The sequence below is a fragment of the Pelophylax lessonae genome (genome assembly GCF_965119305.1).
Source record: "Pelophylax lessonae genome assembly, chromosome: 5".
Lineage (NCBI taxonomy): Eukaryota > Metazoa > Chordata > Amphibia > Anura > Ranidae > Pelophylax > Pelophylax lessonae.
This window is the reverse complement of record NC_138772.1, coordinates 399,005,423-399,030,632: the sequence shown is the minus strand read 5'-3', so window position 1 is coordinate 399,030,632 and position 25,210 is coordinate 399,005,423. Positions and strand designations below refer to the sequence as shown.

The following is a 25,210-nucleotide window of genomic DNA, read 5'->3' as shown; positions in this document are numbered from 1 at the left end:
TGAAGACACCAAATTGAGGTCCCAAGGCAGTAATGGAGATCGAACCGGAGGTGCCAAGTGGCGAACTCCGTGGATAAAAGTATGCACAAAGGAAAGTGTGGCTAATGGTCGTTGAAAGAAGACCATCAAGGCTGAGACCTGGCCCGATAGTACTCAAGGCCAGGTGCTGCTCAACCCCCCATTGGAGGAAGGTAACAAAACTCGATCTTGTAGCCGGACCATATGACTTTGTGGACCTACTTGGTGCATTCGTGGCCGACTAGCGTCTAGTCGACGTTCCCGGAAGTGCTATGTCTTTTCTACATGACGTTTTTTTCTACATGCCGGTTTCACATGGAACTTTTTGTAAGTAAATTATTTTATGCACAATTAAATACTCTTCTCTATGGACTTCACTATGTGGGCTGTCCATTTCTTTTGAGTCAAAGATTCGGTATAAGGCGATATACAGGGACAGAGTGCTAACACCAAGTGGATTTGCGTGTCATCTCACTTGTTTCAAGCTTATCTGACTGAAACAGCTGGGGGTCCATTGTTTCTGGTGAGTAAGGATACAGAAGGGGAGTGAAAAACACTGCACTGTTTGATTCGTTTGAAGCACCCCAGCACCTTTTTGAGGCACTTCAAGCACAATTGTACTATTTATGGACATTTTTAAGCACTATTACACTTTTAACCGGTTGCCGACTGCGCACAGTATATTTACTGCGGCAGTCAGCCCCGGCCAGGCAGAGTGACGTAGATCTACGTCGCTAGCCTGTCACCGGGTTTTGAGCCAATAGCGGGCGAACGCACGCCCGCTGAGGCGCGCGCGCGCCTCGGCTCGTTCACAGAGGAGTGCGGGCGTGTCACTGGCGGACCCGATGTCCGCTGGTCACACTACGATCGTCGGTAGAGCGGGAGAAAGGCGGGCGGCTTATGTAAAACAAGCCGCCTGTCATTCTCCCCTGTGTAAAAATGCAGATCAGACGGTTCTAATATGTAGAACCGTTGATCTCTGTTTTTACACTAGGAGACCTGTCCCACTACAGTTAGAATCACGCCCCTAGGACACACTTAACCCCTCCCTCTCCAATACAGTTAACCCCTTCCCTACCAGTGTCATTTTTGCAGTAACAGTGCATATATATAGCACTGATTACTGCAGTAATGTCACTGATACCCCGAAAAGTGTCAAAAATGTCAGTCAAGGGTCCGATCTATCCGCCGCAATGTCGCAGTACCGCAAAAAAAAAAAAAAAAAAAAAAAAATCGCAGATCGCCGCCATTACTCGTTAAAAAAAAACACACCAAAAATGACAAAAATCTTTCCCTTTGTTAGTAAACGCGATAACTTTTGCGCAAACCAATCAAAATACACTTTTTGCGATTTCTTTTACCAAACATATGTAGCATAAAACAAATTGGCCGAAAATGTTAAAAAATTTTGATTTTTACATTTTTTGGGGGGAATTTCATATAAAAAAAAAAAGTGAAAAATATTGTTATTTAAAAAATAAATAAATAAATAAATCGCACAGGTGATCAAATACCACCAAAAGAAAGCTCTGTTTGTGGGGAAAAAAAGGACGTGAAATTAGTTTAGGTATATCGTCGCACGACCGCGCAATTGTCTGTTAAAGTCACGCAGTAAAAAAAAAAAAAAAAAAATAGCAAAAACCCCCTGGTCAGGAAGGGGGTAAAATCTTCCGGGGCTTAAGTGGTTAAGGAATTGCACAGTTTATGGACAATTTATTAAGCACTATTGCACTTTTGAGATTTTTTTTGCACTATATTTTGCATGTGACTAATATTATATGATTGTCAATTGTATTATTGCAAGCGCGGTTTTGTTAGTTATTTCTGAGTTTTTACTTGGTGAACAGCAGCTGCATTTCTAAATATTTAATCAATTAATTTTTTCATATTTTCATTGTCATTTTCAACACTTACACTTAGCGCAAATTTAATAATTATTTAGATGACATTTTAATTTATTCTGTTTGTAAACAGTTAAGTCAGTACCTAAATGAAGTTTGCCCCAATATAATGACAAGGCAATAGCAAAGGAAACACCAAATCAAAAGACCCAGCGCTGAAGTGCAGAAATGGCATTGAAGCCTAACTGAATAACATAACATAAGTTCTTGCTAAAGTCCGTTGTTCAGGGATACTCAATATTTCATATTCTTACCTTGCCTCGCCTCCCATTTCCACCATCTTGGTCTTCCCACTGCCAGTCCACTCCACGTACAACTCTAGCACCAGCAAAAATTCCCCTTGCTGTTATTTTCTTTGACTTGCGCCGGGATTCCAAAAGCACACTGAGGGTTAAAGAAAGAATTTCCAATTGATAAAGACCAACACTAGACAAACAATTTTGTTTTATCATGGAGTGAGAACTTTCTTTGTTGTATGGGTATCAGGGACAGCAAATGAGAAAAAAAGCTCCACAAAGTCATCACAGACAAAAGTAACAGATTCTTTTATAAATAAGTATTTAATGGTGCGGTACCCATTGTGTCCTAAAAACAACAAGTTTAATTATTATTTTTCACTCTATTAAAATAATCACTTTGCCTGGAATTAGCCTTTAATTTAAATCGCTACAGCAATTACCAACTTTCAAAACGTATTTGAGAATGCGAATTAAACAATCTTTATCAAAAAAACACCATGTTTACGCAGAAAACCTTCTTTGAGCTATTCTATCTTTCACCCCTAGCCCTAGTGGCTTTGAGATATAACACTGCACAGTGACCATCTCTTCCCAGGCTCTAAAATAAAAATATTGAAGAAAAAGGTAATTAGCATGTATGTAACAGTTCTCCCGCTAACAAGCAGTCCTAATGCTCTTCCTAATGTTCAGCTTTAAAAACTAGCAATTTGCAAGATTTAGTGAACGCAAAAATGAGAATTTTATACTTACCATAAAATCCATTTCCTGACGGACACAGCTCTCCATTATTCAGAACCATAGGAATGTCCCCAAGCAGAGCCAGACATGAGGGGTGGGACAAAAAAAAATCCCAAGGATAAACACAATAGCCAACCAGGCAAACAGGAGCTCAACATAAAACAACTGGAGCCCAACCTGAACAATACACCCCAAAAGAGGGAACAGACCCTCTAAACCGCAGCCTGCAAAACTTTGCGGCCAAAGGAAGCATCCGCAGATGCCAACACATCCACTTTGTAATATTTTGTGAAAGTGTGCATGGATGGACCAGGTGGCTGCCTTGTAAACTTGCGCCAATGACGCCTGATGACGGAAGGCCCAAAAAGCATTAAGCGTCCGAGTAGAGTGCGCCGTTGCAGGGAAAGGAGTCACCTGACCCTTGATAGAATAGGCCTGAGTCACCATCTGTCTGATCCATCTGGAAATGGTCGCAGAACTGGACGGCCTTTTTCTTGGCCCGTCCATGATTACAAACAGTGAGTCTGACCTTCAAAAAAACACTCTGCGGCTGCCAAATACACCCAAATTACCCGATCCACATCCAGGGCATGCAACGCAATATTTCTTTGAATGACTGGGCCTGGGACACAGGAAAGGCAACACAATGTCTTCATTGAAATGGAAATCAGAGAGTACCTTATGAGGGAACGATGGACATGGGCGAAGAACCACCCTATATTTGTGGACCACCAAGTAGGAGGTACGACAAGATAATGCCGCCAGCTCCGACACCCTGCGAGCAGAGGTGATAGCCACCAAAAAGGCCATCTTCTGGCACAGCCTAAGCAGGGGAATCTCCCGAATATTTTCAAAGGGAGGCTTCTGCACAACTGAAAGCACCAAGTTCAGATCCCAAGGCGTAGAGGAGACCGCACCGGTGGAGTCAGATGTCAAACCCCTTGAATAAAAAAGGTACGTACTAGGGAGTGCATGGCCAGGGGTCTCTGAAAGAAGACAGCCAAGGTTAACACCTGGCCCTTGATGGTACTCGAGGCCAATTTCTGCCCAACACAACGTTGCAGAAAGGTCAAAATCCGAGCTACCGAAAAAGAACGAGGGTGAACACCAATACTCACACCATAAAATGTACGCTTTCCATGTACGATGGTAGATCTCCCTAGGAGGTAGACTTCCTAGCCTTCAGCAGTGTTTGGAAACACCAACACAGGCAAACCTCTATTCTTCAACACCTGGCATTTAACAGCCAGGCCGTCAAAGCCCGCGACTGTAAGCAGGATGGAAGATTGGCCAATGTGACAGTAGATCTAGATCCTCACTGAGGAGGTAGTCCCTAATGGACGTCAGCGACCAATCGCACTAAAAAACAGCGTACCAAGACTGGTGAGGACAGTCCGGGGCCACTAGAATAACCGGAATCCCTTCAGCCTTTATCTTGCGCAAAAGCCACTGCAGAAGCTTGAGAGGAGGAAAGGAGTAGATGAGATGATACTGGCCCCACAGGGCCACCAAAGCGCCTGCCAGAGGATCCCGTAACCTTGCTACCTTTCTGTTGAACCAGGACATCAACAGATCCACCTCGGGTGCCCCACTGAAGACATATCTGATGAAACACGTCCAGGTGAAGGGACCACTCCCCTTGGTCCAATGCTTGCCGACTGAGATAGTCCGCCTGTTCACTGTTGGAATGTGTACAGCGGAGAGGGCCGAAACGTTTTCTATTTTCTTATTTGAATAACATATGAGTTTGGGTTTATAAGATTTGTAAATCATTGCTTTCTCTTTTAATGTCAATTTTTTTCAAAGCCCCAACTTTTTTTGTAATTGGGGTTGTAGAAAAAATATGGCTTCATTGTCATAAAAGCTATGAAAAATATAATTCATCTTGTTGTGCATAGCAGTTAAGAGTATTCCTAATACTTAAAGCAGTGGTTCTCAACTCCTGTCCTTAGGCCCAACTAACAGGCACGATTTTATGTATTACCTTCGGGAGATGTAGACTAGAGTACTGCAATCACTAGCAGCGAATGATATCAACTGTGATGTATTTCAGTCATCTTGCAAACCAGGCCTGTTAGTGGGTCCTGAGGACCGGAGTTGAGAACAAGTGACTTAAAGAGATGCAACTGGGGGAGAGTAACAGGAACAAACAGGAAAGGGGTGCAATACCAAAATAAAAAAAGGATGCCTGCTTAATGGATAAAGGTTTCTGCATGATGCCTAAATAGTCATTGCTTTGTACAGTCTGCAAAACGAAAAAAGTACTTCAACAAAAGGTTGTAACTTAGCTAAAGACAACAGTACCATTTAAATCTCTGCTTAGCACAAGAAGCTGTGTTAAGACAGAGCATATTTTCCTAAACTTTAGTATGTCAGTCAACCTAAAAACTGATATTTCATTATAAAAACTATCTGATCTTACATTTCTTGAGGGACTTTGTTTGGGCAGTTTTTGCATTTTGTATTTGAATTCCTGGATCTACACAACTGATGTGGCTATTATGAAGGCTTCCCAGTTGCTCTTGTTGTATGTTTAATTTACAATATAGAGAATCCATCAATAGGTGCTTCAAACTAAGGGATTTTCGTTGTTTGGAGTATCCAATAAGAGGACAGGAGCTCACTCCGCTGGACAGCTAGACCCACTAGGACAGTGATGGCAAACCTTGGCTCCCCAGATGTTTTTGAACTACATTTCCCATGATGTTCAACTACAATGAAGAGTGCATGAGCATCATGGGAAACGTAGTTCCAAAACATCTAGGGTGCCAAGGTTCACCATAAATGCACTAGGAGTATGGCTTACCCATAGAAATGAATCATACCACAAATAAGGATGCAGTAAGAAGAGAATGTGTGCACTCAAAAGCTGGGTAGTAGTAGTCAGGGTTGCACACTGAAGATCGCAGAAACCACAACGAAGGTAGTTATCTGACAATGTTGCCTGGGGGGGACAGCATCATTTAAAGTTTAACTCCACTTTTGTTAAGAAGAAAATAATCCCCTCAGGGTAATTTCATGTATATTGCAAGGATTTTAACAAACTTTGTTGCAGATTCCTACCTGTGTGTGTTCTAAAAGATCAGCTGTTTTATTATGTAAATGTGCAGTGCGAATACGAATGGGAGTGACTTCCTCAGTATTAATCAGCTTACCGTTCGCTTCCTGGTGTAGTGATTCGATAAAATCGATGCCTCAGATGATGCTTGTCGCCGTGATAACACATAGTGCATAGATCATAGTTTGTGCACTCGGCGCACTTCCATCGGATTCCAATGATCGGCTGCTGTCTACACGTATCACACATTGTCCCATCATGTTTGACACCTTAAAAAAAAAATTATAATTTTATCACACAATGGACAGACCTTTTTTAGCACAAAAGAATTAAAAGTAATGATGTGTTTTGCAGAACTAAAGGAGCAGAGAGAAATAAATGGTCCAGCCAACCACATACTATCCAAGTTATTCATCTAAAAACCCCTAGGCAGTAAAATGACTCACAGGCAAACACACCAAAAGTGATTATAAATAAATGTTACTCATATTAGGCTTTTGGCTATGTTAAATGCATTTACTGACAAGTAGGAAGGAGCGGTGATCAATCTGTATGCATTTTATGAGCATCATCAAGTCCAGCTGTCAAGTAGTTGTAACAAGAAAAGTTCTGAAGGTCTCACGAAAGCCAGCCATAGGTGAATTGAATCTTGACTGGTTCAGCGGGAATTGGCCAAGATTTGATCCATCTATGGGCAAGCTGACTCCGATGCATGAGGCAGGCGGCTCCGATTGCCGCCTGACACCCGCAATCGCTCCCCGCTGAGAGAGGACGACAGGCAGCTGTTGTAAACGCAGCTGACCATTCTCTCTGCAATGATCACAGTGCTCCTGTGATTCTTCTATATAGGAACACAGGTCTCTGTGATCATTTCACAAGCCACACCCCCATACAGTTAGAAACATGCCCCTAGGTACAGTGTGTACAGGTACTAGTAACAGTGCATATTTTTAGCACTGATTACTGTAGTAATGTCACTGGTCCCCCCAAAAGTGTCAGTGAAGGGGTCCGATCTGTCCGCCGCAATGTCGCAGTCCCGCAAAAAAAAAAAAAAAAAAAAACACAGATCGCCGCCATAACTAGTAAAAAATAAATAAAAATGACAAATCTTTCCCGTAGTAAGTAGACGCGATAACTTTTGCGTAAACCAATCAAAATACCCTTATTGCGATTTTTTTTTTTACCAAAAATATGTAGCAGAAAAATTGGCCTAAAGTGTTAAAAAATTTTGATTTTTAAATTTTTGTTTTTCTTTTTTAAAGGTTATCTGATTAGACGATTATTCGAAATAAAAAAATCGGCCAACTAATCGATGAAAATAATCGTTAGTTGCAGCCCTAGAAAAAACACAGCAGAAAAAATTCCCAAAGGCTAACCATAGCCAACCAGGTAACATGAAGCTCAACCAGGAACAACTGGAGCTCACTTGAAAACAATACACCCTCAAAGAGGACCAGGTCTTCTCAAACAGCAGCCTGCAAAACTTTGCAGCCAAATGCAGCATCCGCAGATGCCAACACATCTACTTTGTAGTATTTTGCGAAAGCGTGCACAGACGACCAAGTGGCCGCCTTGCAAACCTGCATTACCGATGCCTGATGGCGACAGGCCCAGGAGGCAATAAGCGCCCGCGTAGTGTATGTCTTAACAGGGAAAGGAGGAACCTGTCCCTTGATTGAATAGGCCTGCACTACCATCTGTCTGATCCATCTAGAAATGGTTGCAGCAGACGTGGCCAACCCCTTGCGAGGTCCATCTGTAAGGACAAAAAGCAAGTCTGATTTCCTTAAAGACTTGGTTGCTGCCAGGTACACCCTGATTGCCCGAACCACATCCAGAGAATGCAAGGCCATCTCCTTAGGATTCTTAGGACACAGGGAAGGCAACACAATGTCTTCATTCAGATGGAAACCAGAGACAACCTTAGGAAGGACGACTGACAAGGGCAAAGCACCACCTTATCTCTGTGGACCACCAAAAAGGTGAGCGACGAAACGTTCCGCCCACCTTAGAATGCCGGCTACTTCTCAAGCGGCTAGGACACTTTGTGCCCCCTTGGTGACTGACATATGCCACGGCCATGGCACTGTTCGATTTAATCAATACCGGACACCCCTGAAGACGAACCGTCCAATGGGCCAGACAAAGTCTGATCGCCCGAGTTCCAGTGCGTTGATCGGTAGTCTGGACTCCTCCAGAGTCCAAACCCCCTGAGCACAGTCCGTGCCCAAAACAACTCCCCACCTGGTCAGGCTGGCATCTGTGGTGACCACTACAGGGGAAGGAAGGATTTTCCCTGTCGAAGAGCCGGAGAGCAAATCCACCAGATCAGATCGTACCTTGGCTCAACAGGATAACATTGTCTAGAGACTGTGGATTCTTGTCCCACTTGGCAAGAATCTCTCTTTGCAAAGGTCTCGTATGGAACTGTGCAAACGAAACTGCCTCAAACTGCCTCAAAAGGTGGGGACCATCAGGCCCAGCATTTGCATACAAGTCCTGAGAGATGACTGTCTGTTGCACAACAGGAGCCTAATCGTATTCTGCAACTTCTACTTCCCCCGGAAGAAACACCCGGGCTGAGGCTGAGTCCCGGGTCCAGCTCAGATAGTGCAGCTTGTTGGACGAAACCAGAGTGGACTTTTGGAAATTCGTGTCCATCCGAAATGTTGTATGGTTCGCACAGTAATATTCAAGTTGTCCTTCAAAGCAGTCAGGAGACACTGCACGCAGGAGGAGATCGTCCAAGTTCCCCCAGTACCGCAATCCCCCACTGTCGCAGCAGTGCTAGCACTGGGGTCAAAAAACTTTTGTGAACACCCGAGGACCTGGGGCAAGACCAAAGGGTAAGGCCACAAATTGATAGTGTACTTCGCCCACGGCAAAATGAAAAAAAAAAAGGCGGATGACCGACATTATTGGGATATGAAGGTAAGCGTCCTTGATATCAAGACAGGCCAGAAAATCCCCTTGATGAAGGGATGCCACTACCATGCTAATGGACTCAATCCAAAATTTTTGTACCCACACAAAGCGGTTCAAGGCCTTGAGGTCCAGGATTGGACAAATTTTTCTTCCTTCCTGGGAACTGTAAACCGGTTTGAATAAAAACCCTGAAAGCGTTCCGATTCTGGAACAATGAGCGCTTGTAAAAGTAAATTTTGCACCGCCCCGAGGAGACCTCGCAGACGATCTGGGGACAGACGCAGGTTGGAAGAAAAGAACCTTGCTGGGAGGCGAAGACCGAAACTCTTGTAGCTGAACCGAATCAGTTCGTGGACCCACCTGTCTTGAATCAAGGAGGTCCACGAATCCAGAAAGAAGCGAAGACGTCCCCCCACCCAGGATACAAGTGAGGGCGCCCCTTCAAGCAGAAGAGGACTTGTCTGCAGGTCTGGAGGGACTCGCTCTCGGCTTACCAGAGCAGGGCCTCTTGGAACTCCACAAGGGGGGCTCAAGTGAATTTTGAGCTCTTGTCCTGAGATCTTGAGGAACAAAAAGAGGCACTTGTGAGCCGAGAAGAAAGGACTACGTTTGCGATAAGACTCCTTGCTCCTAATAGTCAGCGGGAGAAGAGTACTGTTCCCCCCTGAAAAACCCCTAATGATCTCATCCATGGAAGCTCCAAACAGGCAATCGCCTACAAAAGAGAGATCAGACAGGACCTTCTTGGAGGCCTGGTCCGCTAACCAGTATTTGAGCCATACCATGCGCCGAAGGATCACTGCTGTCATAGACACCCTGCAGACTAAGGGAGCCGCATCCAGAGAGGCATCCCAAATAAACTTCATCCATGGACCAACTGGTATGCCAGTTCCACAAGGTTAGGGGGGGATCTCTTTCCCTTCCAGATCCTGGTGTAAAAGCTTTGCCCATTCCGTTAATATCTGGGATACCAAAGTTATGGTAAACACCGGTCGAAGGATTGAATCGGCCATGGTAAATAGGTGTCAGACCAGAGTTTCAGCTCTCCTGTTAAAAGGTTCTTTAAAAGCCGGAGAGTCCTCCACCGGGAGGGAGGTGGCTTTATAAAGCTGGAGACCTGAGAGTCTACCACAGCTGGTACAGTTAGTTTTTAACAGGGACTCTTCAAAAGGATACCTTCTAGCGAAACACTTAGGCACCCCGACAGTACATTTAGGGAAACCCCACTGACTCAATTTTGTCAAAATAGGCGGGAAAAGGGAAGACCTTTGTCGCCTTTGAAGATCTGCCGGTACCGAAATGCAGCAGCAGCAGCGTCCTTTAGTTTTAAGGTTTCCCACACGGATACAATCAGTGCATCCACCAGCGCTTTTTCATGCGCGGCTGTAGTGGAAGAGGATTCGTCCTCACTGTCAGAGCACTTAGGGTGCCTGGACGCAGACCCAGTAGATAGACTCGCATCCGCGGCAGCCAGATCGACCTCAGAATCAGAGAGAGGATGCAGATGAAGGCGGGGGATGCTTTTTGCCGATCCTGTTTTGCAGGACCATATCTACCTTGAACACTTGTGACTCCAGGACCACCGTCATTGCAGATAAAGCGGACTGGGTCCCACAGCCTCTGAGAGGGGATCAGGAGGTGAAACATGCTCCAGGGACTCCATGGGTTAACCCGGGGACCACACCAGCAGAAAGGAAGAACACGGCTAAAAGACGCTGTACAAGCGGCACCGCAGGTCCCAGCACACCCAGCCACTGCTATAGCAGAGAGAGGAGAGCCGTTTTGCACCCACAGGGACTAAAGCTGGATACACACTATGCAACTTTTGTGGTTAGATTTCCTTCAGATTTACCTTTTCTATGTAGTGCAAGGGCCTGCCAGATTGCATACAAATTGAAAGGGTTTAGGTTTGACCTCATATTATATGGTTTTGGTAAGTCTAAAGGAAAAAGTTTTCAGAAAATCTTATAGTGTGTATGGCTCTTTACCACCACAGACTCAGGTATAGAGCAGAGTGCCAATGCTGTACGCCGAGCTGCTATCAGAAGGAAAAAGAAAGTTCAGGAGTTAACACTAGAGACCCACCGCCGAATCACAGCTTAGGCTCCAAATACATGCTTTATCTAATAGGAAACTACAAGAAAATGGTCGGGCTACACAAACATGGCACCGACATATACAGAAGCCATCCACAAGAAAATGGCGGCTCCCGGGACCCCCAGGAACGACTGTATAGTAAGGAGGGGCCTTGGAAGGAGCCCCCACCAGGACCATCCACCCCCAAAACCGTGTGTTTCGCAGCCGGTGGCACGCGGGGGAGAGGGAGGAGCTAGGTGTGGATAATGGGGGATGGCGCTATGTAGGAAGGAGGAGAACCCAGGGGTCCAACTGTCCCAGGGCCCACATCCACCCCAAAAGGCCAACAGGGGAGAGAGGGGACACTACTTACCACGCCAGTGAACCGGGTGGGCACCACTCCAGGCAGACCACCGCACCATCGGAATGTGGGCCAGAGGCACGCTGCAACTCAGGCCATGACCAGGTCATTTGCATCCTCGTGAGACGTTTAACTCGCCTGCCAGCCTCTATCCAGTGGGGCTATGTCGCAGCCAACCTAGCACGGAGCGGAGGCCTGCGAGCGCTCGCTGTCCAGACTGGGAGACCATAAGGATTTAGGACAGGGGTATTGGAATAAAATTCATGGAGGTCTGAATAGCAAAAAACAATTTCCAGCAGAGGTCCAAATTGCATTTCTGTGCTATGACTCAGATTCTTTACATCACCGCCCAGGTGTACAGGCACGACAGCCCATTCATTTTGTGTCCTGCTGCTTGTTCCCCTTCACATCTTCTTCACCACAGCACTGCCCCCCTTCACATATTCCACAGCACTGCTCCTCTCACTTCCCCCTTTACATCACTGTCTCCCTTCATATATAATCCCCGCAGCACTGCCCCCTTTCACCCCCCCCCCCCACAGCACTGTCTCCCTTCACATATCCCAGCAGCACTGCCCCCTTCACATTTCCCCCCACAGCGCTGCCCCCCCTCACATGTCACCCCCACAGCACTGCCCCCTTCACACCCCCCCCCCGCAGCACTGCCCCCTTCACATCCCCCCCCCGCAGCACTGCCCCCTTCACATCCCCCCCCCACAGCACTGCCCCCTTCACATCCCCCCCCCCCACAGCACTGCCCCCTTCACATCCCCCCCCACAGCACTGCCCCCTTCACATCCCCCCCCACAGCACTGCCCCCTTCACATCCCCCCACACAACATTGTCCCGCTTCACATGTCACCCCCAGAGCACTGCCCCATTCACACCACCCCAGCACTACTCTCTGCACATCCCCCCCCCAGCACTGCCCCCTCTACACGACCCCTCCTCCTCCAACACACAGCACTGCCCCCTTTATATGACCCTGCTCCCTCCCTATCCTTCAGAAAATCACAGCCATGTCCTTTCTTCCCTTCACTCTCCTACCTTACACAGAGCGAGCAGGAGGCGGGAAAATCTTGAACAGAAGACAGCACCACTGGATGGGGGGTGAGGGCTCCCCGGGTTAACCTTTCATATTAGAAAGCTAGGTATTGGTTGCTAGGACTGCCTCCTAGCAGCCAACCTGAAAAGTTAATTCAGGAAGCTGCCTCTCTCCAGCAACTGCTGGTCCTGCCCCCAGTTCAGAATTGTCCAACCTCCCGCCATCTGCTCTGTAATGACAGTGGCGGAGGCTGGGACAAAATCATGAGCTAAATGGCGCGGTCGCAGCGGTCCAGTTAGAGCAGTAGCTCGGGCCGAAAGCAGACCGCGAGCCGCCATTTAGTGATGCCCAATTTAGGATATCCAGTCTGATTCCCAGTCCAGCAGTGGATTGTAGTTCTCACAGGATAAAAAAAAAAAAACAAAAGAAAGAAAAAAATTATACACAAAAAGGAAAAAATGTTAGCACCAGAGATCCCAGCAAGGAACTAGGTCCTTACTTCTGACTAGGCAGAAAAATAACTGAATGCCTATAGCAGGAAGTGGGAATATACCTCCTGGGACTGCCCCATAGGCGTGGTAAAGCTTTTTCCTGCCTAGTGTCCTACTCCTGTAGGGGGCAGCATAACCCAATGGTCAAGAAGTTTCTGCAGCTGTGTCCGTCAATGAACAAAAGAGAAAAATTGTTTACTTCCACCCTGGACCGGAAGTGATGTAATTCTGTTGCTACGGTCCTCCAAGGCCATAGAGCAGACGAGGAGATCAAAGACAATCTAGTTTTTTTTATTACCTCTGTGACCAGCCAGCCACACTGTTGGGATAGATTCTCGGGCATGCCGGTGGAAATGGCAAGTAGTGGGAGAGGGTAAAGTCCCTTTCCACAACATTGAAAAGTGATCCAGTGGCTAATGAGCCGCTGGGATCACTATCGTGAAAAAGTCAGCTGCCGGCTGAAAAAAAAAAAAATAACCCTGGGGTTGTGGCAGACAGCTTTAGCCATAACCCATGTAAACCACTTACAAACTGCAACGTGTAGATACATAGTGTGGTCTGCAAGTGGTTAAATACAATATTCAAAGCAGTAAAACATTCAGAAATAAAACAAACTTAAACAAGTCTCTATTAGAGAGGCACTTTAAGCATAAAAGTGATGCATGTTAAAAAGATTGTTATTTTAAAAAAAAAAAAAAAAAAGTCGTCATACTTGCTGTGTGCAATGGTTTTGCACAGAGCAGCCAGCGATCCTCCTTCGCAGGTCCCCCGCTGGTGCTCCCGAACCCCTCCCACTTGACCAGTGCCCCCTATAGCAAGCCCCTTGCTATAGGGGCACTGGTGTGTGCTCGTTTGAGCCCAGCTCCAAACAGAGCCGCAGCTTTGCCCTGCCCCTGCCCTCCTCATTGGCTCACTGCCTGTGATTGCCAGCCAATGGCTCCCACTGCTCGTCCCAGCCATTGAGGGGAGAGAGAGAGAGACCCAAGACTGCTGAGGCTTCCATGCACAGCGATGAATCGAGAGTGGTGGGGGGGGGGGGGAGGCAGCACACAGAAGGTTTCTTACTTTCATGCATAGAATGCACGAAGGTAAAAAAAACCTTCAGCCTTTATAACTAGAGATGCCCTGAAATTTGGCAGCCTAAACATATTGGCCGAAAATGGTGTTTTTCAGCATTTCGCCGCAATTTTACTGTGCTTGTGGTGTGTTTTTCATAGGTCATATGACTCAAAAACCGCATCAAAAACATAACACGTGCGTTATTGATGTGTTCTTGCTGCGTTTTCAAAGCATTCAAATGGGCAGGTGCATTTTGTTTTTAACACCACAACGGAAACGCAATGGACCAGTGTGAAGACATACATAGAATTTAAAGGGATGCATTTTTATTGAGCTTTTCTTGCACTAAAGGTGCCGATAATGGCCGACAAAATCAGATTTAAATTCATGAAATTTAAAAAAATCATACATAATACAATTATATATTTATTTTTTTTTTAATTGTCATTTTCGGTTTTTGGCAAAATGTATCCTGCGTTTTTGGTTTCAATATCAAAATTTCCATTCAGTGCACCTCGATTTACAACCACTTTAATCTCCAAATTGTTACACAAGCATATTGGAGGGGGAACATAGAATAAAAACAAACAAAAAAAAAAAAAAACAACACACACACAGGTAGCATCTTTGGAAAGCGATCTATGGTTAGTGCTCATGTCACATGAAGACGTAAAGAGGAATTGCACTATGAAGTGTTGTGCAATACATAGGTTGCTTCTATATGGGAAGTCTGCACTGTAGAACCTGACACCATCACACATCTAATCTGGCTTATAGGCAAGGAATTGTTTTCTGACGCAAAACTAAAAGCACCCAAAAAGCCATGCCCTTGGAACTTAGCTGCCATCTGTATATATTTGGCCCAAGCCTTTACTAAATGTATCAATATTGCACCAATGTTTTGCAGACTGTTTCAAACAGAGCCCTGGATAGCAGAAAAACTTCACACAGCTTCTAATCCTGCCTCACTCTATCCAAAACCACACAACAAACAACTGTAAACAAGTATTTTTAAATTCAGACTGTTTGGCCCTTTCTTCCAAATACTGGTCTGCAGAGAGAACCCCATCTTTGATAAACAGATGTTCTGATACATGCATATCTGTCAATATTATACAAATAAAAAGGACCATTGAGATATACTGATGCTTATTAATTCAAACTGAAATAAAGGAAAAAAACAGCTACATAAACCAAAGTTTCTGCTCGTCGGTTTTAATCCTTACAACAAAAATGATAGCACCTTTGCCACAGCTTTTTGTCCCTTTAAAAAAAAGCAGCACCAGTGTTACATAAAAAAGAGTTTAAAAGGATTTATGTCTGAGATTTCATTGTGATTTCTGTGCCCACACAGTCCCCAAATTGTTCCACTATTTAGACAAAGAATGACATCACCACTGATGTCCCTGATAGCTTCCAAATGATTGGTCGTTACAATTTGAAATGAACCAACTGCTCCAAGAAAGCTATGTGACAGCTGTTCATTAAATTGTATAGAATCAATCAATGAATGGATGGATGCTCAAAAGCTGCATCGGATTATATGTATTACTATTCTTACATAATTAACATTAAATTGCTAACGTCTTTTCATTTAAAGTATATTTAACCAGAATACATTTCACTCATTCTCGGTTTACTTATTTTCTTTTAACACTGGAAAAAGTTACAAGTTTCCTCACCTTTCACAATAGTGGTGTGAATACACGATTAGAATATCGCCCGATCATTCGACCGACTTTTTTTGAAAAAGTATTTGTCGGTCGAAAACGTTGCCAACATACACGGTCCAAATATCGCCCCACCTTTGCCCGCCGACCATCGAAACAGTGTTCGTCGGTCGAAAACGTTGCCAAGAACGTAGACAGATTTAAACTGAACGACCTCAACACCAACATATGGAATATCGTTCTTTCGCAAACGAGACGACAGAATTTTTCGATCACAATATCGATATCGCTCATTGATGGCTGGGCATTAACGAGTAGAATATCGGCCGATCGCTCGCTGAACTGAAATTTTCGGCCGATTTTCTTATCGTGTATTCCAGCCATAAGACTAACAAAAGTTTACAAAATAAAAGCTTGGACAAAACAATTCAGAAATCTAAAATATAGTTTCCTTACTTCTCAACTACACCACAACACACAATATAATGTGCATTCCCTGTGATGGACTGCCCACAGCCTCACACAATGTGCACTTATTTTCCCCAGAGCCTAGGAAATGTGGTACAGAACTGCTGATTTCCATCCTCCAATCATGCACAAGCAAAAACATGTTTTTTCTTCTTATTTTCCTTGCACATGATTGGGTAGTCGCACTGTGCTGACAACTGGACTAGCAATACTGAAGATGTGCAATGTCAGAGGAAAAACAAAAGTTACGATTATTCTGTCAGAGTCATATTCGCAGGTCATAATTCTCCTTTAAAGTCAATGACATAATAAGAACTAACATTGTCCCTATAAAACCTACTACAAAATAATGTAAGTATAACAAAGATAAGGTCTGCCATACAAATATGAGTTTCTGTTACACCCACTAAGATACAATGACATGTGTCATCCAGTTCACATCTCCAAATCTACAAGCTTGTATGACCAGACCTGCAGCCTAAGGTCTAAGATTGGATTACTATTAAATCATAAACAATCTACAGTAACATAATATACACTGCAAACCAGGTGATGGTGCCCAGGACCCTTCAGTGTCTGCTAAATGTTTGTAACATAGCAGATCCCAGTGCTGGCCGTTGATACCTCCTATATAGTAGATCCCAGGGCTGGCTCCTCATTCCCCCCATGTAGAAGATCCCAGTGCTGTCTCCTGATACCTCCTTTACAGTAGATCCAAGTGCTAGCTCCTAATCCTTCCTACATAGCAAATTCCAGTACTCCTGATCCCTTCTACATAGCAGATGACAGATCCCAGTACTTCTGATTATTTCTATATAGCAGACCCCAGTGCTGGCTCCTGATCCCTCCATATCACAGATCCCAGTGCTTGCTTCTAATCCTTCCTACATAGCAAATCCCAGTACTCCTGATCCCTTCTATATAGCAGATAACAGATCTCTGTACTCCTGATCCCTCCTATGTAGTAGATCCCAGTGCAGTCTCCTGATCCTTCCTACATAGAAAATTCCAATATAGTGGTGGCTCCTGATTCTTTGTATATAGTAGATCCCAGTGCTGTCTCCTGAACCTCTCCCCCATATAGCAGATCCCAGTGCTGACTCCTGATCCCCTACATTACAGCAGATCCCAGTGCTGACTCCTGATCCCCCCATTACAGTAGATCCCAATGCTGCCTCCTTATCCCCCATTACAGTAGATCCCAGTGCTGTCTCCTGAACCTCTCCCTCATATAGCAGATCCCAATGCGGACTCCTGTTCCCCCCATTACAGCAGATCCCAGTGGCAATTCCTGATACGCCCAGTACAGCAGATCCCAGTGCTGACTCCTGATCCCCCCCATTACAGTAGATCCCAATGCTGACTCCTGATCCCCCCCATTACAGCAGATCCTATTGCTGATTCCTGAACCCTCCTATTTAGTAAACCCCAGTGCCATCTCCTGATCCCTCCAATATATCAGATCCAAGTGATGTCTCCTGATCCTCCCCCCCCCCATGTAGGAGATCCCAGTACTGTCTTCTGATCCATCAAATATTGCACATCCCAATTCTTTTGACCCCCTCCCATATAGCAGATCCCAGCGCTGGCTCCTGATCTCTTCAAAATAGCACATCCTAGTTCTCCCGATTCCTCCAATATAATAGATCCCAGAACTGGCTCCTGATCCCTCTAATACAGCAGATCCAAATGCTGTCTCCGGATCCCTTCTATGTAGTAGATTCCAGTGCTGTCTCCTGATCCCTCCAATATAGCGCATCCTATTTCTCCTGATCCCCGTGTAGTAGATCCCAGTGCTGTCTCCTGATGCCCCTGTGTGGTAGATCCAAGTGCTGTCTCCTGACCCCCCCCCCCTTGTAGTAGACCCTAGTGCTGTCTTCTGAAGTGCTGTAGTAGATCTCCTGATTCTCCTGTGTAGTAGATCTCAGTTCTCCTGATCCCCCTGCGTAGTAGATCCAAGTCCTCCTGAAACACCCCCGTATAGTAGATCCCAGTTTTTCAGATCTCCCCTGTGTAGTAGATCCCAGTTCTCTTGATCCCCTGTGTAGTAGATCCAAGTTCTCCGGATCTGTGTAGTAGATCCCACTTTTCTGGATCCCCTATGCAGTAGATCCCATTTTTCCCAATCCCCCTGTGTAGAAGATCCCAGCGCTCTCTCCTGATCCGATCCCCCTTGTGTAGTAGATCCCAGTGCTGTCTCCTGATCCCCCCCCCCCTGTGTAGGAGATCGTAGTGCTGTCTCCTGATTGCCCTGTATAGTAGATCCCAGTGCTGTCTCCTGATCCCCCTGTGAAGTAGATCCCAGTGTGGTCCCCTGAACCCCCGGTGTAGTAGATCCAAGTTCTACTGATCCTGTGTAGTAGATCCATTCTCCTAAACCCCCTATGTATTAGATACGTGTTCTCCTAATCCCCGGTGTAGTAGATCCCAGTTTGTCTGTATAGTAGATCCCAGTTTGCCTGATACCATGTGTAGTAGATCCCAGTTCACTGGATCCCTGTGTAGTAGATCCCAGTTCTCTGGATCCCCCTGTGTAGTAGATCCCATTTCTCCTAATCCCCCCATGTAGTAGATCCCAGTTCTCCTGATCCCACTATGCCGTAGATCCCAGTTCTCCTGATCCCACTATGCCGTAGATCCTAGTTCTCCTGATCCCCCTATGCAGTAGATCCCAGTTCTCCTGGCCCCCCTATGCAGTAGATTCCAATTCTCCTGATCTCCCTGTGCAGTAGATCACAGTTCTCCCTGTGCAGTAGATCACAGTTCTCCTGATCTCCCTGTGTAGTAGAGCCCAGTTCCCCTTATCTCCCTGTGCAGTAGATTCCAGTTCCCCTGATCTCCCTGTGCAGTAGATCCCAGTTCCCCTGATCTCCCTGTGCAGTAGATCCCAGTTCCCCTGATCTCCCTGTGCAGTAGATCCCAGTTCCCCTGATCTCCCTGTGCAGTAGATCCCAGTTCCCCTGATCTCCCTGTGCAGTAGATCCCAGTTCCCCTGATCTCCCTGTGCAGTAGATCCCAGTTCCCCTGATCTCCCTGTGCAGTAGATCCCAGTTCCCCTGATCTCCCTGTGCAGTAGATCCCAGTTCCCCTGATCTCCCTGTGCAGTAGATCCCAGTTCCCCTGATCTCCCTGTGCAGTAGATCCCAGTTCCCCTGATCTCCCTGTGCAGTAGATCCCAGTTCCCCTGATCTCCCTGTGCAGTAGATCCCAGTTCCCCTGATCTCCCTGTGCAGTAGATCCCAGTTCCCCTGATCTCCCTGTGCAGTAGATCCCAGTTCCCCTGATCTCCCTGTGCAGTAGATCCCAGTTCCCCTGATCTCCCTGTGCAGTAGATCCCAGTTCCCCTGATCTCCCTGTGCAGTAGATCCCAGTTCCCCTGATCTCCCTGTGCAGTAGATCCCAGTTCCCCTGATCTCCCTGTGCAGTAGATCCCAGTTCCCCTGATCTCCCTGTGCAGTAGATTCCAGTTCCCCTGATCTCCCTGTGCAGTAGATTCCAGTTCCCCTGATCTCCCTGTGCAGTAGATTCCAGTTCCCCTGATCTCCCTGTGCAGTAGATTCCAGTTCCCCTGATCTCCCTGTGCAGTAGATCCCAGTTCCCCTGATCTCCCTGTGCAGTAGATCCCAGTTCCCCTGATCTCCCTGTGCAGTAGATCCCAGTTCCCCTGATCTCCCTGTGCAGTAGATCCCAGTTCCCCTGATCTCCCTGTGCAGTAGATCCCAGTTCCCCTGATCTCCCTGTGCAGTAGATCCCAGTTCCCCTGATCTCCCTGTGCAGTAGATCCCAGTTCCCCTGATCTCCCTGTGCAGTAGATCCCAGTTCCCCTGATCTCCCTGTGCAGTAGATCCCAGTTCCCCTGATCTCCCTGTGCAGTAGATCCCAGTTCCCCTGATCTCCCTGTGCAGTAGATTCCAGTTCCCCTGATCTCCCTGTGCAGTAGATTCCAGTTCCCCTGATCTCCCTGTGCAGTAGATTCCAGTTCCCCTGATCTCCCTGTGCAGTAGATCCCAGTTCCCCTGATCTCCCTGTGCAGTAGATCCCAGTTCCCCTGATCTCCCTGTGCAGTAGATCCCAGTTCCCCTGATCTCCCTGTGCAGTAGATTCAAATTCTCCCTGTGCAGTAGATCCCAGTCCCCCCCTGGGGTGTGCAGTGTTCTTACCGGTGGGCGCACTGTCCAGCACTCGGAGGTCGTAGGCCCCGGAGCAGCGATAGTTGGCGGCGGTGCCATTGTCCCAGACCACCACCACCTCCTCCGGGCTCTCGAAGCTGCGCACGGTGCCCACATGTCCCTCTCCGCCATCCTGCTTCCCCCATTTCCAGTCCGGGCCCCGGGCTACCCTGGCCCCCACTCCTTCCACCATGACCCGGTTATTGCGGGAGCCGCTCATTCCCCGGGAAGGGTTCAGGGACCGAGGGCCCGGCCGCCTGGCTTCCCGCCGGCACTGGGTGTATGTGGTTCGGGGTCAGCACTTCTCCGGTACAGCGCTCCCGTCCTGGAAACTAAACTTTCCCAGAGAGAAGAGCAGGCCAGTGATCCGGGCCCCGCTACCAGCAGCCCAGCGCCACCGAGACTGCGCAGCAGCCAGAGAGGCGTGGGAACCGGCGCGCCCCCTGCCTCAGGAAACGGGGGCGCGCCCGCGCTAATGGCAAGCTTCGGGAGCGCGCGTGGCTGTGTGAGGCCCGGGCGCCTCGGAAACGTCTGAGCCTTTGTTGTGTCTTATCTGTCCTCCCATTACAATGGAAGGCTCGTGCCATTCATATGGTCACAATAGAGCGCATTACTGCCAACAAAGAGCGTTTCCCTCATTTTATCATCAACCTCACAGTACAGCTTTACTTCCAGCTTAAAGCACAACTCCAACCCAAAAACAGCTTCAACACTCTATAGCAAGGGTCTTCAAACTATGTCCCTCCTGTTGTTCAGGAACTACAATTCCTACCATGTCTAGTCATGTCTGTGAATGTCAGACTTTTACAATGCCTCATGGGATGTGTAGTTGCGCAACAGCTGACGGGGGGCCGTAGTTTGAGGATCCCTGCTCTATAGTTTACTGGCTGGAAATAAACAAAACATAACCAGCGTGTTCAGGGGAGGATCAGCAGAACGTTCAGAAGGGGATCACCAGTGCGTTCTGGAGAGGATCACCTGCGCAGTCAGGGGAGGGTCACCAGTGCGTTCAGAAGGGGATCACCAGCGCCAGGGCTGCTGTTAGAAATCGCGGGGCCCCTTACAGACTACCTAGCAGGGCCCCCCAAAGAAAATATTAAAGATATATTTAGCTAAATTTACAACAAAATCACTATTAGCAAACACAAATATAACATAACTCGCATAATTCCTGCTAAATCTAAAAAAAAAAAAAAAACTATGTTAAATAAAAAAGAAGATGAGATGAGAAAAATATACAGGCTGGGCTGTTGGAGCTCAGTGATCAGAGAGACAGAGAGAGAGAAACAAAGTTACAATTTACAAATAAACTCCTGAGCAGAGATAACATTAGAGCCAGTGCTGGGAGGGGGGGCCCACACAAGGGAGGGGGATTAGTGAGGGACGACTGTCTCTTTCTCAACAGATAAAGGGCTCTTTCACACGGCCGCTCCGCTGTTCTTATCCGCTGCGGGACTTTTTTTTTTCCTTCCTTTCCGTTTTTTACACGGAGGAAAAATAGGGTTCTGTTCCGTTCCAAAAAACGGAACAGAACTGAAAGGAAGAAAATCGGATGTCAGCGGATAGTATTCCGCTGACATCCGCAATGCCATTGACTTACATTATGTCCGCAAATCATCCGCAAAAAAATAGGATGATTTGCGGACAAGCGGAGCGGCCGTGTGAAAGGGCCCTTAAGCTGATAGCAGGGAGGGGGGGGGGGGATCAGATTCAGGTGCTGGAGGAAGATTTCTGTATTTGTTGTTCATCAGTAATCCCCCTCTCTGTGTGGGCCCCCTTGTGTGCTCGGGCCCCCTACAAGAGGGCTGGTGGTCCCCCCCTATCAGCGGCCCTGACCAGCGCATTCAGAATGGGATCAACAGCGCGTTCAGGAGAGGATCCCCAGTGTGTTCAGGAGAGGATCACCAGTGTGTTCAGGAGAGGATCACCAGTGTGTTCAGGAGAGGATCACCAGTGTGTTCAGGAGAGGATCACCAGTGTGTTCAGGAGAGTATCACCAGCAGGGTCATGAGAGGATCAACTGCACAGTCAGGAGAGGATCACTAGGGCATTCAGGGGAGGATCACCAGCGCGTTCAGAAGGGGATCACCAGCGTGTTCAGGAGAGAGGATCACCAGCGCGGTCAGGAGAGGATCACTGGTGCGCTCAGGAGAGTATCACCAGCGCGGTCAGAAGAGGATCACCAGCGGGTTCAGAAGAGGATCACTAGAAGGGGATCACCAGCACGTTCAGAAGGGGAGCACCAGGGCGTTCAGAAAGGGATCACCAGCGCGTTCAGGAGAGAATCACCAGCGTGTTCAGAAGAGGAGCTTTGGGGCAGAAAAAAGTCTAACAATGCTAGACACTTTTAGTGCATGAGCCTGCCTTCATTCATTCCAATGGGCAGAATAAATGGTAGACATATGCAGTTCGTTTAGTTTCCGAATTGAAATACAGGAAAAATTTTTGTTATTCGGAAATTCGGATGTATCTGAGTTTCCAAATGACAATAGTAATGAATTTAAATGAATCTGAAATAACAAAACAACATTTTGGACGAAATTACAATCGTTTTCTAATCAAATTCAAATTTCCAAAGAGAATAAAATAGAACAGAAAATAAAGGAATATAATCAAAAAGAATATAAAAAAAAGAGAATAGAAAATAAAAGAAAATAATATAATAGAGTAAAACAGAACCATAACAGAAAATAAAGGGATAAAATAGAAAAGAATAGAGTAAAATAGAATAGAAAAAAAAAGAACAGAATAAAATAGAATAGAAAATAAAGGAATAAAAAATAGAACAGAAAAAAATAGAAAGATTATAACCATCTTCTGATATTCAAATTTAAATAAGAATAAATTTGAATTTGAATACAATATAAAATAATAGAATAGAAAAGGCTAGAATAGAGAAAAAGAACAGAATAGAAAAGAAAAAAATGTATTTGCATAAAATAGATTAAACCCTTCATTCGAAATTTGAATAGAGTAAATTCAATTTGGAATGGAATGGAAAAGAATATAACGGAAAACAAAAGAATAGAAAATAATTTAAAAATCAATGAATAGAATAGAAAGAATATAACCATTTCCCAAACTCCCAGAAAAGAATATAACAGAAAACAAAAGAATAGAAAATAATTTAAAAATCAATGAATAGAATAGAAAGAATATAACCATTTCCCAAACTCCCAGAAAAGAATATAACAGAAAACAAAAGAATAGAAAATAATTTAAAAATCAATGAATAGAATAGAAAGAATATAACCATTTCCCAAAATTTAAATATGATAAATTTTAATTTGAATAGAAAATAATAGAAAATACAATAATAGAATAGAATAGAAAGAACATAACCGTTTCCCAAAATTAGAATTTCAAATGGAATGCATTCGAATCCCAATAGAATAGAAAATAATAGAATAGAATAGAAAACAAAAGAATGGAAAAAAAAACACAATAGAATGGAATAGAAAGAATATAACCATCTTCCAAAATTCAAATTTAAAATAGAATAAATTCAATTTTGAATGCAATTCAAATGGAATTTGATTCAAATAGAATTAGAATTCAAATCGATTCAACTATTCTGGATTTGGTTGAATTGAGTTCAATTTGAGCAAATTCGGAAAATTCAAATCGATTTGAATTTGAATAAACAAAACAAATTCTGAAAATGAATTAAACAATTTTATGTAAATAACAAAAATAAGTAATTTTTTTATTTTTTGTTATAAAACATATCCAATTTAAAAAAAATGTAAAAATCAAATTTCTTTATAACTTTAGGCCAAAATGTATTCTGCTACATTTCTTTGGTAAAATAAAAATTTATGAAAGTCCACAAACTATGAGATATATAGTGGATTTATTTTTATTTTTTAGAGTAGAAATGGAGGTGATCAGCAGCTTATAGAGGGACTGTGATAGTGCGGTGGGCAATCTGACAATAACGGACTCTACACCAAACTGGACCTGCATTATGTCAACTCAGCCTTAAAGTCGTATGTCAATGCAACTTCAGATGTGACTTGCAAGACATCTGCGCAACTTCGTGTCACACCGGAAATCTCAAAAGGTTGCACAGGAACTACTTCTAAAATCGGTGAGACTCCAACAAACCGATTTGACCAGTTCCATTACAGGCAATAGGGTGCCACTTTCGTGTGATTTAAAACTGTCAAATCGCATGACAAGTCGCACTGGTGTGACAGGGGGCTAGGGGATGTGCCTGTTTTTATTCCTTGCTTTGCAGGAAAACAAAAACCTGCACATCTCTGCTGTCAGAAGAGAGCTCTGTGTTGTTTACATGCACAAAGTTCTCTCCTGGCACTCGCTCCGCTGATCAGTGGATACCCGGCCAACCAGTGATCTGCATCAGCGGCAGCCAGTGACAGTACAGCCAGGTGGGCGGGCGCATGCGTACGCTACCCGGAAATGCAAAATCACTTGTATATATATATATGTGATACTGCACAGCCATCCTGCACTGAAGCAGTAAAACTAGTGGTTAAGGTCACTTTATTCATATTTACATTTCCCCCTGACCCTGAAGAAGTCATTCATAAGGCAGCAGTGCAGAATGACCTCAGCATTCAACAATGAATGACTGAAAGTGTAAGTCATTCTGAACCCCCGCCGCTGCTACTAGTAGAGCTACACGATTAATCGTTAAACAATCTCAATTCAACCCCTCTCATGATCTTAATCCAGCATTTCCATGATTCATGTAACAAGTTCAGAGCAGTTCTGCTCACAGCTGTAGAAAAAAAAAAGCAGTCAGCAATGTTTATCAACAACATTGCTTAGGATGAAAGAGAGATAAAAAAAGATATTGTATCCTTCTGTCCTTTTAGAGATCAAAGGAATGAACTTCAGTCTGCAAATGAGGTCAGTTTAACCCCTTGGAGCCTAAGCTTTTTTCCGACTTTTGTTGCTTACAAGTTAAAATCTGTATGTAGCACTCTCCTGGTTAGGTGCTAGGTTCAAAGCATGTGCTCCATCTGC

At 45.3% G+C, this 25,210-nt stretch overlaps 1 protein-coding gene across 2 annotated transcripts in view; it reads right to left on the bottom strand.

Annotated features, from left to right (window-relative positions):
• MIB1 (MIB E3 ubiquitin protein ligase 1) overlaps positions 1 to 20,640 on the bottom strand; it is a 203,770-nt gene extending 183,130 nt beyond the window's left edge. For both annotated transcript variants that reach the window (XM_082258499.1, XM_082258498.1), the window contains exons 1-3: positions 20,210 to 20,640; positions 6,052 to 6,223; positions 2,174 to 2,303 (exon numbers count right to left, since the gene is read on the bottom strand). In XM_082258499.1, the coding sequence (XP_082114625.1) occupies positions 2,174 to 2,303; positions 6,052 to 6,223; positions 20,210 to 20,438 (531 nt within the window). In that variant the 5' untranslated portion in view covers positions 20,439 to 20,640. The remainder of the gene's footprint in view (positions 1 to 2,173; positions 2,304 to 6,051; positions 6,224 to 20,209) is intronic.
• Positions 20,641 to 25,210: the final 4,570 nt, after the last annotated feature.